General features: G+C 43.3%; 1 protein-coding gene across 1 annotated transcript in view; it reads right to left on the minus strand.

Annotated features, from left to right (window-relative positions):
* The window catches only part of ryr2a (ryanodine receptor 2a (cardiac)), a 321,872-nt gene that overhangs the window by 153,908 nt on the left and 149,719 nt on the right, over positions 1–18,245 (minus strand). Inside the window, exons 24-33 of the mRNA XM_034107043.2 lie at positions 18,043–18,126; positions 17,793–17,952; positions 17,032–17,179; positions 16,727–16,830; positions 16,440–16,544; positions 15,634–15,808; positions 15,135–15,343; positions 14,751–14,927; positions 14,379–14,533; positions 14,127–14,238 (exon numbers count right to left, since the gene is read on the minus strand). Of these exons, the coding sequence (XP_033962934.1) occupies positions 14,127–14,238; positions 14,379–14,533; positions 14,751–14,927; positions 15,135–15,343; positions 15,634–15,808; positions 16,440–16,544; positions 16,727–16,830; positions 17,032–17,179; positions 17,793–17,952; positions 18,043–18,126 (1,429 nt within the window). The remainder of the gene's footprint in view (positions 1–14,126; positions 14,239–14,378; positions 14,534–14,750; positions 14,928–15,134; positions 15,344–15,633; positions 15,809–16,439; positions 16,545–16,726; positions 16,831–17,031; positions 17,180–17,792; positions 17,953–18,042; positions 18,127–18,245) is intronic.

Consider the following 18,245-nt stretch of genomic DNA (forward strand, 5'->3'; position numbering starts at 1 on the left):
TAGCAGTTAAGTGAATACTGTTCAAACAATACCTGTGTTTGTGTTTTATATTGATTTCTCTGTTTTATCTTTTCATAAATGTGAGGACTAAAATGGCTATAAACAAGGGCTGGTTGGAGTAAACAGGGTTGTATTGCTCTGTGGGGGAGGTGTAGGTATGCAGGACAGGGAGCTGGGTGGATGAGAGTATATTCTGCTTAAGATCTCTAGCATGTCATGTTTCAGGGTAGTCTACATATCTTGAATAGTATATGTGTGGGTTTAATTACTTTGTATTAATAATAAGCAGTCTGTGCAACCAGAAGTTGGAGATATGAGAGATGAAATCGTTGTGTTATCTTTGGAAGCAAGGAAATATCCTTTAAGACACATCTGAGGTATCTGGAATGTGGGGGGGGGGGTGTGTGTGGAGGCTGAGTAAACTCCATCCCTTCCTGTTGGTGTTGGTATGAAAGAAGCTGTTCATGCTTTTGTTCTGCCTCTCTTCTCGCGCTGCCCAGACCGGAGGGTCTTGCAGCACGTGAACAAGGCCAGGAGTAGGTATATTCCTGACATTACGCATATGATATGATATGGCTTTGTATGGTATGGTAATGTATTGATTGTATTGCATTGTCATATTACCATTAAAGTAGATTATTGTTTAACGGTTACTTGGTAGCTCTGGATTCCTTCCTGTATGATAACCAGCTTGTTAGGGACGCGCGGAGATTTGAAAAGCGGATCAGTAATCCCTCAAAATCTCCATCAAGTGGTGACCCGACGTGCCCGATAACAATGGTGAGGAATAATCCAGACGACCGGAATGGGTCGGGAACAAACGCTTTCAAACATCTCAGACAATCAGCAGGGCCCTGCACAAAAATAAGGTACGCAGACGACTGTTATGAAAATCGACTGTCTGTAATTGGATATGCTAAAACTTTAGGATTGTATGTAGGCGTTTCACAGTGTTTTTAAAGTTTAAATGGAATATACAATGCATGTTTTACTATGTTAGGAAAGTTATATACAAAACGTGAACGTTGATCGCCAGGTAGACGGAAAGTCCTGCGTAACGTAAATAGAGCAGTTTGGCGCGGATCTACAGGTAGTTTATTCCTGAGTGGCGTGGAGACGGTGCAGTTTGTTGGTTGCGAGGTTTGATTCCTGCACGACAAAACCTGGAACTCGATATTTTAGATCGGGTCGCCGTTTAAAACTGGGGTTAAATAACAGACCAAGGCTGAAAGCTAAAAGCCAGAGGTCTGTTATATGTTAAATCGAGGGAGAGAACGCGAACCTCACCAAAATTGTGATGGGACCGGCTCTCGTTTCCCTTTGTCTGTAAACTTAATCTAAAAAGCTAAACGTGACGATAAAGGATTCTGTTGACCTGGGTTTCGGCTCCGTGTCGAAGCGCATTCTAAGGTCGCATTATCTGTTGAAATAAACATCGCACCATAAAGCTGGATAGACTGTACGGGGAATAATTTTCTGTGAATAATTTAATAGATAAGGGAGAAAAGTCAGATAAAGAAATGCGAAGTCATGCTGGAAGGATACCGTGGGTTCGAGAAAGCCCCCACTTTTTCTTCACAGCTTTCCTCTAAAAAAGGAGTGAATAACATTGAAGATTAATAGATCAATGTGTCGTAGATATTTAAATAGATAAGCAGAGCAATTAAATTGCATACAGTAACGTTGAGGGGAAGTAAGAATGGGTTTTGCTGAGTATATGAAGTACATGCAGGTTAAAGTTTGATTCAAATTGAACATAATAGTGGATTATTCCACCTAGATTGGACATGGAGAGATGATAATTTGTTGGGCATTGGATGGCGAGCTCACTGTGAGAAATATATATTGTAATGTTATTTAGGAGTTGTGTTAATCATGCAACAGTGAGGCTAAACTAGTGGGCCAGCAAGTTGGCATATTGAGGGTGGAACGAACAATGAGAGTAGATTAAGTTGTTTTGTCTTTCATGCTTTTCACCAAGGCTCATTTGAGTGGTTATTGTCTTAATGTAGTGTTGTTTTGTGTTATATTGTGTAAAATATAATGTACCCACAAGCATGTGGTTTATTTGTCACAGTTCATTTTAGCCACCTCAGGGCTAGATCTCATCTCTGAGAGTCCATTGGGTTAATGAGTAAGAGGTCCTTTTGTTCTTCAGGCCACATGTTCAGGATGAGCAGCATCCAAGTCATTTGACCCCATGAGGTCAGGAGTCATTCTGTTAGACCACAATCTTGTGTAAGACAAATCATTGTTCTTTTGTCACATTTTGAATTACATAACATTTCATTTTGCTAAATCAATTTATCTATAAATGTTGTAGTTGGAGTTTGCTAACATTTTTAGGAACGACATGGTCCTACACTTGGGTCAAATTACATTACTGTGATCGGATTAGTGTGCTCTGCAGGTTTACTATTGTTCTAAGTAACAGTGGGATTTAAAATATGAAGATGTTCTTTCGTAGTGTGTGGAATATGTGATGCTGGAAACATGTACGTTTTTCAATTTATAGGAGAAAATGGTTTCCTGAAAGAGTTATGTTGGGTAAATATGTAGCAATGGATGAAACCATTTTTAGAGTGAGTTTTTGTAATAACATTAGTAGACATCAATTATGTTGTTTAGATGGCATTTAACAATTAAGACAGATAGTATGATTAGAAAGAGTGGAAAGGGTTGGATTTATTTAACCTCAGTGTGCTAGACTTCCTATAGGTAATGCGTCCCAAGACCTGGACTCCCCCTCTGAGTTAGAAAGGCTACGATCCCGACCCTCCAAGCAGACAAAAGACCTAACCCAACAGGAGACTCCTCCTTCTCCATCGAACAGACAGAGAACCAGAGCTGAAACAACAACAACAAGACTGCAGCCAGAACTATCTCCACCTGTGGCACCCAGAACCAAACAGCTTGCTGACAGGCAGAGATCTACGCTCATCAGTCCCTCAGGCAGGGCATGAAGTTCCAAGCTGAGCCACGAGATTTGGCACAAGAGCAACGTGTGGGACATGAGAGCAGAATCCGCCCTCCATAAAAACAGCAGAGAGACTGTGAAGGAGGAGATGAAATGCAAAGCAGTACAAGAACAGTGGCATGATGGGGGCTCCAGATGTAACTGGGCCAATGGCTGCCTAAATGAGTTACAGCGGATGGAGTTACAGCTGATGGACTGAAGAGAAGACAGAATCAGAGGAGTTGGCATGGTCGATTAGAAGTGAGGAGGCCGGGGTCACGGCTTGAGAAAACCAGAGGAGGAGAAAAAGAGAACGGGAATGAGTGAGTTTACACATAAACACACTTATTCACAAAACGCACATTTAAAGAACTTGAATTAACTTCAGTGGGTTCTGGAGTACAGAGTAGAACCATATTCTTCAATCTTTTCATCATGTTAACAAAATATTCTTTAAGAGATTTTTATTCACGTGTGAATAAAGTAGTGATCTCATTTGTTACAATATTGATCACCATTAAAGGGATAGTTTTAGGAACCACTCTAAGACAAATATTTATCTGTATGGATAATGTTAAAGGGAGAGCTAGTGCCAAGCCAGATATAGTATTCCAATCTAAAGAATTGATTTCACCATTGTGGCATAGTTATTACCATAGGAGGGCTTTAAGATGGAAATACGAAATGACTTCTGTTTTTAAATCCTTGATAAAGGAAGGAGTAATTGTTGCATGTTCGGACACCCAAGGTTCCACACACTGCTAAAGAGTTTAACATTGATGTTTAGGTGGACCAGAATTGAAGATGAGCTATGAAATGCATAGCAGAGCTACACAGATCCTAGTAATGTTTTGACACAAGATAATAGTTATGTACACAAGTTTCTGAAGTAGATCTATTAGTCATTTTAATACTAATTAGGTGTAAATGAATTGCAGTAGTAGTAGTACTCTAAGGAAGTGAGTTTTTGTACCAAGTTTCAGGAAAGGTGGGAGGCAGAAGTCCCAATGAAAAGTTAGAACCATCTTGAAAATCATAGTTGAAATCGTGAATGAATAAGGAATGGCGCTCCGCATATGATATATTTGTGTAGACAACGGATACTGGCCTATGCTGCAACATCAAAGTCTCTGCAGAGCACGACACATGGCCAAAAAGACTGAGACCAACTGACCTTTGACCCTGACCAACAGGGTACCTTGAGAAGGCACTGTCAATGACTGACTCTGGGGTGAACCTGACTTTAAAACCTGACAGCGTGAGTGTGGGTGTGTGTCTGCATATGATCAAGTGCAACTGCATGATTTAAAACAATGACTAATCAAGCATGTTTTTGGACTAACACATTATTTATGGGGCTCTGTGTGAAATGAGAGGTTTCCTAACATTCCACAAAAGGGGAAACCGCACATGTGACCCGTTTCTAATCTACTTGATATTTCACTCCCACAGGAGGTGGCGGTTTGCAGAATGTGAAACTCAAACTAAAACATGAAGATTCTGTTTCTTTTAGGACTGAAAGATGGAGAGAAATACTTCATTTCACTGAAGTGTTTACTGTGGAAATGATGGATGTACATTTGGAAAAATGTTTGGTATTTTCTTATAATCCATTATGACCTGAAGGTTTTCTTCCCATACAGGCTTTTGGTTACACATGAGTTAATGTGTAAAAAGAGGGAGTGTAAACTTCACAATGTACATTTTTCATTTAGGGACTGAAAGGAACCGGCTGCCCCAACTCGATTGTTCAATCTGACCATTGATTGACAGTTTTAGAATTGACCTGCTCCATATCTGGGGATAAGATACTGTTTGATGAATGTTGACATGTCTCTAATATTGATTGAGTTATAGCAGGTAACACAGATAAAGAATCAGTGGCCAAGGGGCTACCAGAGAGATGTAAGTCCAGAATGGAATACTGAAGAAGTTGACCTGTGAGTAATGTTTCAACTAATGTTTCAACAGGTATTAAAGTAACTGAGGTTTGAAATGTAGAAAGAACATATTTACAGTTAAGCTAAAACATAGTAATGTAATGAAACAACATTTAATTTATACAACATCATGTAACTAGCCTGGTAAAGAAGTAAAAGCCATAGACTTTATTGTTTAGGTCATTATGGGGATATACATTTCATCTACATTTATAATAGAAAGACATTTGATGACAGTTTGTTGGAATTCTGTATTCAGTTTTTCAGCGGGATAATATCTAAGCACTGACGGGTAGAAGCAGTACCACCAAGGAAGCCATTCACTTTGTTAGTATTGTGATTTTGGTTGTTTTTGAATCCATAACATTAGTGTGTTTCTTTACCAGAAACATTAGCAGTTCAAATCATATTTAGATTTTTAATGGGATCTCAAGGATTTCATTTAAAGGAATGGTATGCTCATGACACTCATTTTTAAATAATTATCATCCGATAAAACAGACCAGTCTCTGCCAGTCTCTCTTTTTTTTTTTTTAATCCGATGACATTATCAGTGATTTTAAACTGATTATATACCGAAATAACATCAACACTGTGGGCGCCGCCATTTTCCGGACGTGACGTAAACCATGCGTTTGGTTTTCGAAGACACGTTGATCTCCATGTTATTTACTGTAGTTTCTCTCTTCAAATATGCCTCACTGTATCGCGAAATATTGCCACAATTCTGATAGGAACAATCCACGGAATGCTCGGTTCCATCTGTTGCCAAAAGGTAAGCGTAAGAAGTACATTCGGAGGCAGTGGCTAGCGAAATGTGGCCGGCCCGAACCGAAAGATTCACAGGCTCATGTATACAGCGAACATTTCAAATTTCCGGACGACTACTCTGAGAGTATGATAAAACATAACATGGGATTTATGGAACAACCATTACTTAATGGAGATGCAGTACCATCGGTCTTTCTGGTGTCATCACCGACCAGGACACCAGTTCGGCCAGTTGAGAAATCGCCCTCTGCAAGTGTGAAGCGACGGAGGAGCAGAAGTAGTGCTCGGAGTAAGAATAAGGTATGTTATAGCGCATTTCCATTGCAGCGGCTAGCCCCGTTTTAACGTCCTTTAGCGTCCAGGCCAGGACAGTTTTTGGTGGCCTTTCCATATAGCGTAGTACCGGCTAGTGTGTATTTTACCCCAGTTTTTTCCGGCCCCATAAATTCGTGATTCTATGGCCAGGGACAACGAAGCTGAGTATGCTAAACTAGAGAGGGAATCGCTAGCAAGGGTGGTACTACATGCATACATATAGTATCTTATATCATCTTCCCATTATACACACAGGCATTTCCAAACATTTGGACTACCTATGTTGCAAATGTATTATCTTTTCAATTTACACACGGCATCTATTGCACGTCTGTCCGTCCTGGGAGAGGGATCCCTCCTCTGTTGCTCTCCCTGAGGTTTCTCCCATGTTCCCTTTAAACTGTGGGTTTTCTTCTGAAGTTTTTCCTTGTACGATGTGAGGGTCTTAGGACAGAGGGTGTCGTATTGTCATACTGATATGTATGGCTGAATTCCCCCATCCAATCTCTTCACATTGGTCAAAACTTGTTCCTCTGCTGACGAGTCCGAACTGAAATACTCCACCATGTTTCCGTGTGTTGACAAAGTGAACGCATGGATGACGTCACGACCATCACGTGACTACTGAAAATGGCAAACATGGCGGCGGCCAGATGGAATATACAGGTCTTGATAAAAAAGAGCTATAAAATCATTATTTACCGGGGAATATCGCTGATTTCTTCAGGGTATGGTTTAAACATAACGTTTCACTAAATACTGAAGTTTTGATTAATTATCTAATGAGTGGACCATTCCTTTAAAAATAAACACAGATGCTTGTCAGAAATTCAGAGCTATTGAAATATGTTATTTAGTTTACCTAAAGATGTTGGGGTTCTTATTTAGTTGGCACAGTCCAAGTATTAAGATTCTGAAGCTGCACAATTAATTTAGAAAACCTGTTCACAGACGTCTGTTGTTTTAAGACACCCCACCAACAGGCTCCAAGTGGCCTACGCAGTGGTGGGTCAAACAGCCGAGGGCCCCGGAGCGTAGGCTTGAGGGATTTGTATCAGATTTCTCCACACAGGTTGCTGACGCCAAAAGGGGGACCCGAGACGCAGGAGGCTGACGGTCATCAGGACAAAGTGGCTCAACCCCAGGCTCTCCGGCCCCGACCGAGTGACCCAGCGGATCTCTCATGCCGTCCATATCCTTTCATAAATGTGAGGACTAAAATGGCTATAAACAAGGGCTGTTTGGAGTAAACAGGGTTTTATTGCTCTGTGGGGGAGGTGTAGGTATGCAGGACAGGGTGCTAGGTGGAGGAGAGTATATTCTGCTTAAGATCTCTAGCATGTCATGTTTCAGGGAAGTCTACCTATCTGGAATAGTATATGTGTGGGTTTAATTACTTTGTATTCATAATAAGCAGTCTGTGTAACCAGAAGTTGGAGATATGAGAGATGAAATCTTTGTGTTATCTTTGGAAGCAAGGAAATATCCTTTAAGACACATCTGAGGTCTCTGGAATGTGGGGGTGTGTGTGTGTGTGGAGGCTTTGTAAACTCCACCCCTTCCTGTTGGTGTTGGTATGAAAGAAGCTGTTCATGCTTTTGTTCTGCCTCTCTTCTCGCGCTGCCCAGACCGGAGGGTCTTGCAGCATGTGAACAAGGCCAGGAGTAGGTATATTCCTGACATTACGCATATGATATGATATGGCTTTGTAAGGTATGGTAATGTATTGATTGTATTGCATTGTCATATTACCATTAAAGTAGATTATTGTTTAACGGTTACTTGGTAGCTCTGGATTCCTTCCTGTATGACAACCAGCTTGTTAGGGACGCGCGGAGATTTGAAAAGCGGACCAGTAATCCCTCAAAATCTCCATCAAGTTACTAACATTAGATATTTTAATGAGATATGGACCGCAACAGAAAATGTGCCTGAATAACGAATTTAGCAGTTGGACATAAACGTCAACTGAGTGTCACTTGCAATGACAGTGTTGTGTTTTTATTTTATGAGTTTATGTTAGAATTTTCAAAAGGTCTTGTGTTTTTTTTCGGGGGGGGAGGCCCTTTTTCCAGTTTAGAGCAATAGCCCCTCCAAATGTCTGTGCACGTCCCTGCGAGGAGGGGTGAGGGAGGAGGGGTGCAGGAGGAGGGGTGCGGGAGGAGGGGTGCGGGAGGAGACGAAAGGGAGGATACACGAGAGCAGACTACGCGGAAGTGTTTTCACTACTCTCGTATAAAAGCCCCTCCCCCACCTTCACAGCTGGTCCATTTCAACAGAGGAAAACCGACAACTGGAAGATGAGTGGAAAAGCGTCACGTACATTTATGTATAAGTGCTCACAGCTCCGTGGGAATTATTATGTGCAATTAATTTCTTAAGGTTATACTAACAATTTAAGTCATGTTTAATGATCTTTCTCGTCACTAAAACATAGCTATTAAGAAAGCTATTTCATAAATGGCTAGATCTTGATAACTAACAATTATTTGTATTGTTTTGTGTTAAGATATTCAGGAGTTCAATTATTTAAAATGCACAGTCCTGAATGTGGGTTTGTGGTGAATGTGGGGATCTACAGGACACACATTTTCAGAGTAAAGGCTTTCACATTACTATTATTATATTTTTATTTAAATGTAGGCTACATTTTACACCAAAACGGAACACCAAAGCAGGACCAACCATCACACATTGAATTCCTTGATTAACAAGAGAAAGATTCATTCATTTAAATAAATATTTAACAACAAATGGGCCGGTTCTAAAGGTTATTCAGTTAAGCCCGATGAGAGGGGATACAGCTGTGCACATGTCATCATTAACAGACGTCGTTTAAGAGTGACGTTTGAGTGAACGAGGACATCCCAATTAATACCTGAGGACTCCTCTGTCCTCGCGTCACCTCCTCGTGTCTCTCGCTCGCATCTTACGGAGGCGGAGCTAAGACGCAAGGAAGGGAAGCGAGTGAGGGAAAGGAGGAGTCGAGGAGGGGTATTGGGATGAGGCTCAGAGCTGCGTCTCAGGTTGACTATTTTCATTTCCTCTGTCGCCCGTCCTCGGTCTCACCGGAAGTGGATTTGTCTGCGCCATCTTGTCTGAGTACCGTCCCATGGCTCTTATTTCTGCCGGAGGACCGAGGAGCGATAATAGAGGAGCTATAACCAAGGAACCACCAGACCATCCTCCAATGAAATCCTCAGATACTCGCCCCGCCCCCTTATTGTGTATCGCTCACTGATTGGGCGATGCAGTGCATGCACTGATGTCATGCTTCTTGACATGAGAGCAGTTTCCCAGCGGAGTGAAGAAAACACATGAAACTCTCACTCACTCCTCAGTCTATACTGTGTTTTGTTTCAATTCATGTTTCATTTAGTTACAAATATGTGATTTATCTGAACAACAAAGTGGTCAAAAATCATTTTATTCATTTATTGGAAACATTTTCATGATCGCTTTATACATTTTAAGAATGGCGTTTATCTTTTTTGAGAATGAGTTCTTATTTTATTTTATTTATGGCCTTTTCTCATTTCTCTAACTCCCCTCCTCGACTCCTATCCTCGAGACTTAGTCCCGCCCACAGGAGATGCGAGCGGAGGAGCCGAGGAGAGGAGCCGAGGAGAGAGGAAAACAAGAAGAACAAGAAGAGTAGAATAGGAAATAGAGAAATGAGAACTCCTCTCCTCTGAGCGGTCATTTTAAAGAGACGTCCATTAATGATGACAGGAGGCACAGCAGCCTCTGTCTGATGGACAGATGTGTTCATGACCACTTCTATAGTTACTTTGATTCATTCACAGTGCGGTATAATGAGACAATTACAGGCTACAGATGCGGAAACACACACACACACACACACACACACACACACACTTACACACACACATATATATACCAAGCTGCTTACCTATTGCAGATGCAGTCTTCCCAGCCTGGTGCAGGTCTACCATTTTGTTTCTGGTGTCCTTTGACAGCTCTTTGGTCTTGGCCATAGTGGAGTTTGGAGTGTGACTGTTTGAGGTTGTGGACAGGTGTCTTTTATACTGATAACGAGTTCAAACAGGTTCCATTAATGCAGTTAACAAGTGGAGGACAGAGGAGGCTCTTAAAGAAGAAGTTACAGGTCTGTGAGAGCCAGAAATCTTGTTTGTTTGTAGGTGACCAAATACTTATTTTACCGATTAATTCATTACAAATCCTACAATGTGATTTCCTGGATTCTTTCCCCCCATTCTGTCTCTCATAGTTGAAGTGTACCTAGGATGAACATTACAGGCCTCTCATCTTTTTAAGTGGGAGAACTTGCACCATTTTTTGCCCCACTGTATACAGTCTATGCTGTATATGTATATATTTATATAAATATATATAATTTCACAATCAAACAGAGCACTCATAACGTACACTATCAGAGACTGGATATACCCCCTCTCCTCTCTGGTCGCTACAATGAGGAAAATAAATTACGGGCCAAAAGTTGTATTTACAAGTATTAAAAGTAAGCAGAGGACACCAAACCAACTGAGACCTGTCTGTCTGCTGCATCCATGCACTGTACAACACACACACCAACACACTGTACCACACACACACCAACACACTGTACCACACACACACCTACACGCTGTACCACACACACCTACACGCTGTACCACACACACACCAACACACTGTACCACACACACACACCAACACACTGTACCACACACACACCAACACACTGTACAACACACACACCAACACACTGTACCACACACACACCAACACACTGTACCACACACACACCTACACGCTGTACCACACACACCTACACGCTGTACAACACACACCAACACACTGTACCACACACACACCTACACGCTGTACCACACACACCTACACACTGTACCACACACACACACACACACACACACACACACACACACACACACACACACACACACCTACACACTGTACCACACACACACCTACATGCTGTACCACACACACACCTACACACTGTACACCACACACACCTACACACTGTACAACACACACACCAACACACTGTACAACACACACACCTACACACTGTACCACACACACCTACACACTGTACAACACACACACCTACACACTGTACCACACACACCTACACACTGTACCACACACACCTACACACTGTACCACACACACCTACACACTGTACCACACACACACCTACTGTACCACACACACACACTGTACAACACACACACCTACTGTACCACACACACACATACACACTGTACCACACACACACCTACACACTGTACAACACACACACCAACACACTGTACCACACACACACCTACACACTGTACCACACACACCTACACACCTACACACTGTACAACACACACACCTACACACTGTAGAACACACACCTACACACTGTACCACACACCTACACACTGTACCACACACACACCTACACACTGTACAACACACACACCTACACACTGTACCACACACACACACATACACACTGTACCACACACACACCTATACATTGTACCACACACACACCTACACACTGTACCACACACCTACACACTGTACCACACACACACCTACACACTGTACAACACACACACCTACACACTGTACCACACACACCTACACACTGCACCACACACCTACACACTGTACCACACACACCTACACACTGCACCACACACCTACACACTGTACCACACACACACCTACACACACACTGTACAACACACACACACCTACACACTGTACCACACACACATACACACTGTACCACACACACACACCTACACACTGTACCACACACACACACACACACACACACACACACACACACACACACACACACCTACACACTGTACCACACACACACCTACACACTGTACCACACACACACACCTACACACTGTACCACACACACCTACACACTGTACCACACACACACCTACACACTGTACCACACACACACACCTACACACTGTACCACACACACCTACAGCTTCTAAAGCATATAATCAGGCTACAGCCGTTGTGTATTTTATTGTGAAGCACTAAATGGTTTTAGAAAAATATCGTCTCTTTGTAGATGTCTACTAAACTACAGCAAATAAAGAGAGTAGGCCTGTTATACTGAGTGATATATAGTGTACACACTGCTCTGCTTTCTGCACGGACCTCACAGCTGTTCTCACTGGAAACATCGCGTTGGGATGAAAGCAGTTTCTAAAATAATATCCAGGGGATGCATGCAGAGCTGTCATTGGCTGAGATAAGTCCGGCCGTGCGTCAAGACTCTTTGAAACATATCTGTTGCCGGAAATGCATCCACGAAGGAGCCGTGGAGGACCGTGGAGGACCCATCAGTGTATCCTCGGTTAGAGCTCCTCCAGAGAGCCTCCTCTCTCCTCTCTCCTCTTTCCTCTCTCCTCTGTTAGAGCTCCTCCAGAGAGCCTCCTCGACGCTCGATCCTCGGTCCTCGACGTGCATTTAGAGAAATGAGATGTCCTTCAACATGGCGCGCTGAAATTCATTTCCGGGTCACTACCGGAGGACCGAGGAGTCGAGGAGTCGAGGAGGGGATTTGATGAAATGAGAAAGGGCCCTTGCGTCTCTCCATGCTTCCCTGGAGGGAGGGACTACACGCAGGGAAAGGACTCGAGTGAGGGACGCACGATTCCATTTAATCGACCTGAGATGCAGGGCAGGACGGGAACATGTGACAAACGACTCGCTCGCGTCTGCTTGATGCCGAGACGACCGGCAACCCTCCCCGACAGGCGCACGGACGCAAAGGCGTGCACGTCTGTGACCGCAGTTTTAATTTAGCTTATTATTAGGGCCGGGACTTTAACGCGTTAATTAAGATGAATTAATTACAAAAAAATTAACGCATTTTAATCGCACTTTAATCGCACTTATTTTTGCACAGCGGAACGTTTCTCACTGGATGAGTTTCAGGCGTACCGATTATACTGGAGCACCAACTAACGTTCATGACTTCAGCATGGGACTTCAAACAACAACAAACCACGGTGAACAATAGTCAAACATGAACGAACAAGCTGATGAGACCGCTTTGGTCGGCCCCGTGGATGGGACATTTTGTTTTAAAAAACGGACGGGTGGAAGCGTCGATAAGAGCACGGTTGTGTGCAAATTATGCAAAAAATAATGTGCATATCACCGCAGCACATAAAGCCTAAAGTATCACCTAAATGCAAAGCATGTAGCAGCTAGCATGTAGCAGCTAGCATGTAGCAGCTAGCATGTAGCAGCTAGCGTGGACGTTAGCCCGACTCCGAGTGCAAGGAACCACACCCTGACCCAACCCACACTCAACCAGATGACTGGTTTAAGGGCCAGGATAAGTCAGTCCCTGGCTCACTGGATTGCACTCGACTGTCGACCACTTGGAGTCACATCCATGTGGAAACTGCTTCTCACTGTTCTCAGGTCAGATGTGTATATTTGATTAAAAATGCGATTAATTTTGATTAATTAATTACAAAGCCTCTAATTAATTAGATTAATTGTTTTAATCGAGTCCCGGCTCTACTTATTATATTTATTTAGTTTTTCTGACATGTATTTAGTTTACTTCATCTGCATTACTTGCACATTGGTCTTGCAACATAATCTGCTAATATGATTCTAATCTATTCTACTCTCCTTGTTCTTCTTGTTTAAGGACTATAGAACTGTGTTGCAATGTTGGAAGAGCTTGGGAATGGTCATAGCCATCTAGACTGTAGCCACTGGGCATACAGTATGACATAAAGCCTTTAATCTTCAGTCTTTGGAACTAAGTCAAGTTTAAGTGTATCTCTTTGATCAGTTACTTCCCCTAAGGGCTTCATACGAGGCATATACTAAAACACACATCAATACATTTCGCTACAAATAATTGTGTGAAAACTGCAAGAGTTAACATAGTTGTCAAAAATATGAAGTTGAAAAATGAAGATAATATGATATAACAATGCAACGACTGGACTGAAACAGTTCTTTGAGACCTGTAAGAGGAGGATCTGAAAACCACCGACTGCATCTCTGCTAGACCGCATAGCGCCTGGTTCATTAGCAGGTCTGTTGCATGCGAGTGTCTTGTAGGTGTGTGATCTTACAGTGGAGGCGTGCATTAGGAGTTCATACTCGTCCCTGTCCTCAGCCATCACGTCCTCTAGCAGACGGGCAGACGATGGACAGCCCTCTGGCTTGCTCTTCTTCAACATGAACCTGATGGATCAGATGTTTGTTTAGGTTAATAAAGTTAAAAAGTAGTGATTCAAAACATAATGATTGCAAAAAACGTACATAACAAGATTTGAAAAGTTGGATGTGTTAAGTCTGTGATGTTCAGTGCTGATGAGAGTTACCGCTGCTTGAGCTTGGAGGGCTTCTCCTGGGTGTAGTCTTTGTGGTTGTTGAACTCGTCTCTCTCGGGTCCATTGGGTCCATTGGGACCGTTGGGACCGTTAGAAGACTTCATCAGGACCTCGAAGTCTGACACCGTTTCAAAGTCTTCCAGGTCCTGCAGAAACAGTAAACACACCACACACATGTCCATTATGTACCCAGCCCTACTGTTTGCTCTTCGAGAAAGAAATGAAAGATAATGCAAAGCGGCTGAATACAAACAATTTAAACTCTTGACGTTGCATATGAGTGTGTTACACACAAAGTACTTTATCTTTATATTTCTGTGTGTACATGTTTCTGTACATGTCAGTGTGTTTAGGTGCTGTTACCTTCTTTGGTGTGAAGCAGCTGCCGTTAGCTGAGGATCTAGAAAAGGACTCTGCACACTCTATGGGCATGCTCAACCTGTACAAGGTGATGTCAGTGTAGCTGTTCTGTGAGCCAAATGACCTCTGGGTGACCTTTAGGCAGGGACACGACTCCCCTGTCCCATCTATCCTCGTCACCTGAAACGGAAGGACAAACCAGAAAGAGTGACTTCTCCCAATGGTGTCACTTTTCAGCTTGGTTTATGTTCCAGTAGTTTATGGTACGGTTGGGGGGGGGGGAACTATTCGTCAGAAGTCTGAAACAAACCCTAAATGTTCTACCAAAGCTTTAAGCGGATTTGATCAGATGCCATTTAGTTCTGAGCGTGCACTGCAGGCCCTCACCTCGATGTGTTGGTGGTTGGGGGGCACAGGCACAAACTGAGGCATCCTCTTGCTGAGCCACATGGTGACGTCCCGGTTCATGTTGACAGCAAACGGCTCGTAGCCTTCCTGCAGTCCGCAGATGGTGAAGTACTTCAGAGTGCTGACGTCTTTACCGAAGTTCATTCTTCCCACCTGACATGCACCCAGACTGCACACTGGGATGAACCCTGGAGGTGAACACAAGATGTTAATCACCAACATGAAGCCTGTGTGCATCACTATCAAACACTATCCATAGAGGAATAAAGAACCATTTGCAACTAAATATACCGTTGTTCAACTGAGAAGTTAAAGCAATACGTTCTGTTTCCCTTCAGTAAGAGGTCACGTGTGACACGACTCTTGTTTGGAAAGGGGTAACATAGTAGTAGAAAAGCCAGATGGAAACTGCTCAATAGTTTGACGGTGGTCCTTGTTGTGAGTCGGGCTGCAAGTTCTTCTCTAATGCAGCACTGACCTTCACCAACGTCAAAGTCCTTGAAGGCCAGCTCCGACCCGGAGTCATCCAGCAGCACTTCTCCGTTGTGTGTGAACATCATGGTGTGTTCGTTCAGGTCCACCATGCAGCCCATCACGTCCCCTGTCTGCCAGGCGCGCCCAAAGTGCTCGTTGCCCTGGTGCCAGCGCTGGACCTGAGAGAGACAAAACCTTCCCCATTAATACCTATTTGGACAATATTTTAAAATAGGAAAATGTATTCAGTGCTGTTAGAGAATATTTCTTCTCTCTTCCTAAGTGTCAAATAATAATTCTTCCTTACTCCTAAGATATTTAACATTCACTGAGTGTTTACATTTACGATCAGCCCTGCTCCGTATCTTCCGTAAGGAATGTGTTGTGCAGCCGTATGTTGATACTAGGTTGTACAGCTTGACCTAGGCTACAGGGCAGAGGGAGGGTTAACGACTATGAGGATGCTGGCTTCTAAACACCACTGACAAGTGATGAGTATTTCTAGTTGGGGGATATCTCCTCTAGCTCCACAGATGTTCACGCCTCCCCCTATATGCTGATTAACTCTCTGTAAACTAGAACTAGAGAGAGAGGCTGATCAGAGTTGCCATGACAACCCACCCGTGCAGTCAGAACCTTTTGCTGCTGTGACTTGTGATATGAATTCTCCGGCCGTTGACTTGTAATAAACTACCAGTGTTTGACATCAAAGCTCCAGCTCTCCTCTGTCTCTCTGAGTCCTGACTCTGCATCGCTGCACAAGTTTCCCTCACGCGTGCAGTGCCAGAAACTCCAGAAAAGCCCAGTTACCTTAAAGCCATCAAATACAAAGGCCTGGTCATCAGACCCCAGCTCCTGGTCCGGGAGGCACCCTGGCCTGGCCCAGCCCACCCTCATCTCTCCTGCTGATAATACCTGCAGGACAATCAGGAGACGGGTATGTCTCAGGACCAGTAAAAGAGTGTGGAGACATTTGACACTAATGGTTGGTTTAGTGAGTAGAACGCAGTCTGAACAGTGTTGTGAAGACTATTAAGTTAAGAACAACACTTTGTTATAACCTGAAAGTTCATATCTACTAACATGCCTCTTCTTACCTCCAGCTCAAAGTACCACTTCCCAGCATTGACACAGTAGGTTTTTTCTGCTCTGTAAATGCGGAACTTCTCAGCAGACATGATGCTGGGGTCAGACTGAGCCGCTGGGTAAAAAGAAAGCAGGGACGGGAAGTCAGAAACCTGACGAGGAATAACCTGGGTACCTCATCGTCATGGAAACAATACGAATGATCATAATGCGGTTATTTTGAATAATAAATGAAGTCATTTTCCCACGGAACAAACAAATGATACAAAGAAAAGATATTGATGTTGTTGAATGATAAGTCAGTGAAGGGTCTCACCGTGGTCCTGGTCTGGAGCTTCCAGGTTGTATCCATATCCCAGCAGAGTCCTGACGGCCTCCCTCAGACTGTCTTTGTTGGACTTCTTGGTCCTCTCATCCAGCAGGACGTAGGGCACCAGGCGGGGGTTTCTACGGTTCTTCACATCCTGGAAAGAGTCCCAAGCCAGAAAAATAAAAGTAAACAACCATTTACTTTATAGGAACGCAGTGCAGGGTACAAAAGTGAAACAGCAGTGTTCACCCCTCCCTTAGGACCATTGCTGAGCAGCCTATAGGCAACAGTCATTAACCCCTTCTGAGAGTGTGCTGGCAATGTCAACTCCATGCTAATCCCATGCAATGCTCGGATAAAAACATGCAGTTTTTCAACAGTTATTTGTGCAATTGTTTGAAACTGAACTTACTTTCTGAAAATGACGTTGCCTCTAGGATTATCCCAGTTATATGAAACGTTACATCTGAAACACTAGAGACCTAGGGCCTGAAAGAGGTATGGCTCTCCTATTGTAAACAATAAACGTTCCAAACCAAAGTTTTTCGCCGTCCAATTGCCAAAAAAAGGAGGCCAAAATGTTTGGGATACCAAATAACAACTTTAATGTTTCCTTGGTCTTTCTAAAGGTGTTTATATGTTATGTTTTATTTGCAGGTATTTATTAGCAATTGTCTGACAGTTTACAAGTGGTAAACATTCTTAAAATGTAGCACCAAATCCAAACTAAGCGCTCAGTATTAAGATACTGTGTAACCGTCTCTTACCTGTTGAATGCCATAGGTCCAGCCCTGGCGGATGCGATCCCGTGCCCAGACGTTGTGTGCGTTCTCAGCCAGTCTGTCCACCATGGCCTCCTGGGTGGACGTCAGTTTGATGTGGCTCAGGTCCAGAGGAGCAGGTTTATACCCGCCGGACAACTCATAGCTGCACGGATAGATTAGCATCAAGAAGAATCCCACCTTGGACTTATTGGCATTACTTATTTCTTTATCATACTGATGTTGGGTGACTTACGTTTGTGACAGCTTCATGCTCTTGACTTTCTCTACAGCGTGTTCATCTGCAAGGCTAACATGGCAACCCAAGGCCAGGAGAGTTCTGTAACACAAACAAATACACATCACTAAACAGGTGATGTAGTGGTCAGGTGTTTAATGCTGACACAGGCATGTAACCATCACCATGCCTTCTGTATACTGCACAGACACTAATCGGTG

This window comes from Pseudochaenichthys georgianus, chromosome 19 (assembly GCF_902827115.2).
Source record: "Pseudochaenichthys georgianus chromosome 19, fPseGeo1.2, whole genome shotgun sequence".
Taxonomy (NCBI): Eukaryota; Metazoa; Chordata; class Actinopteri; order Perciformes; family Channichthyidae; genus Pseudochaenichthys; species Pseudochaenichthys georgianus.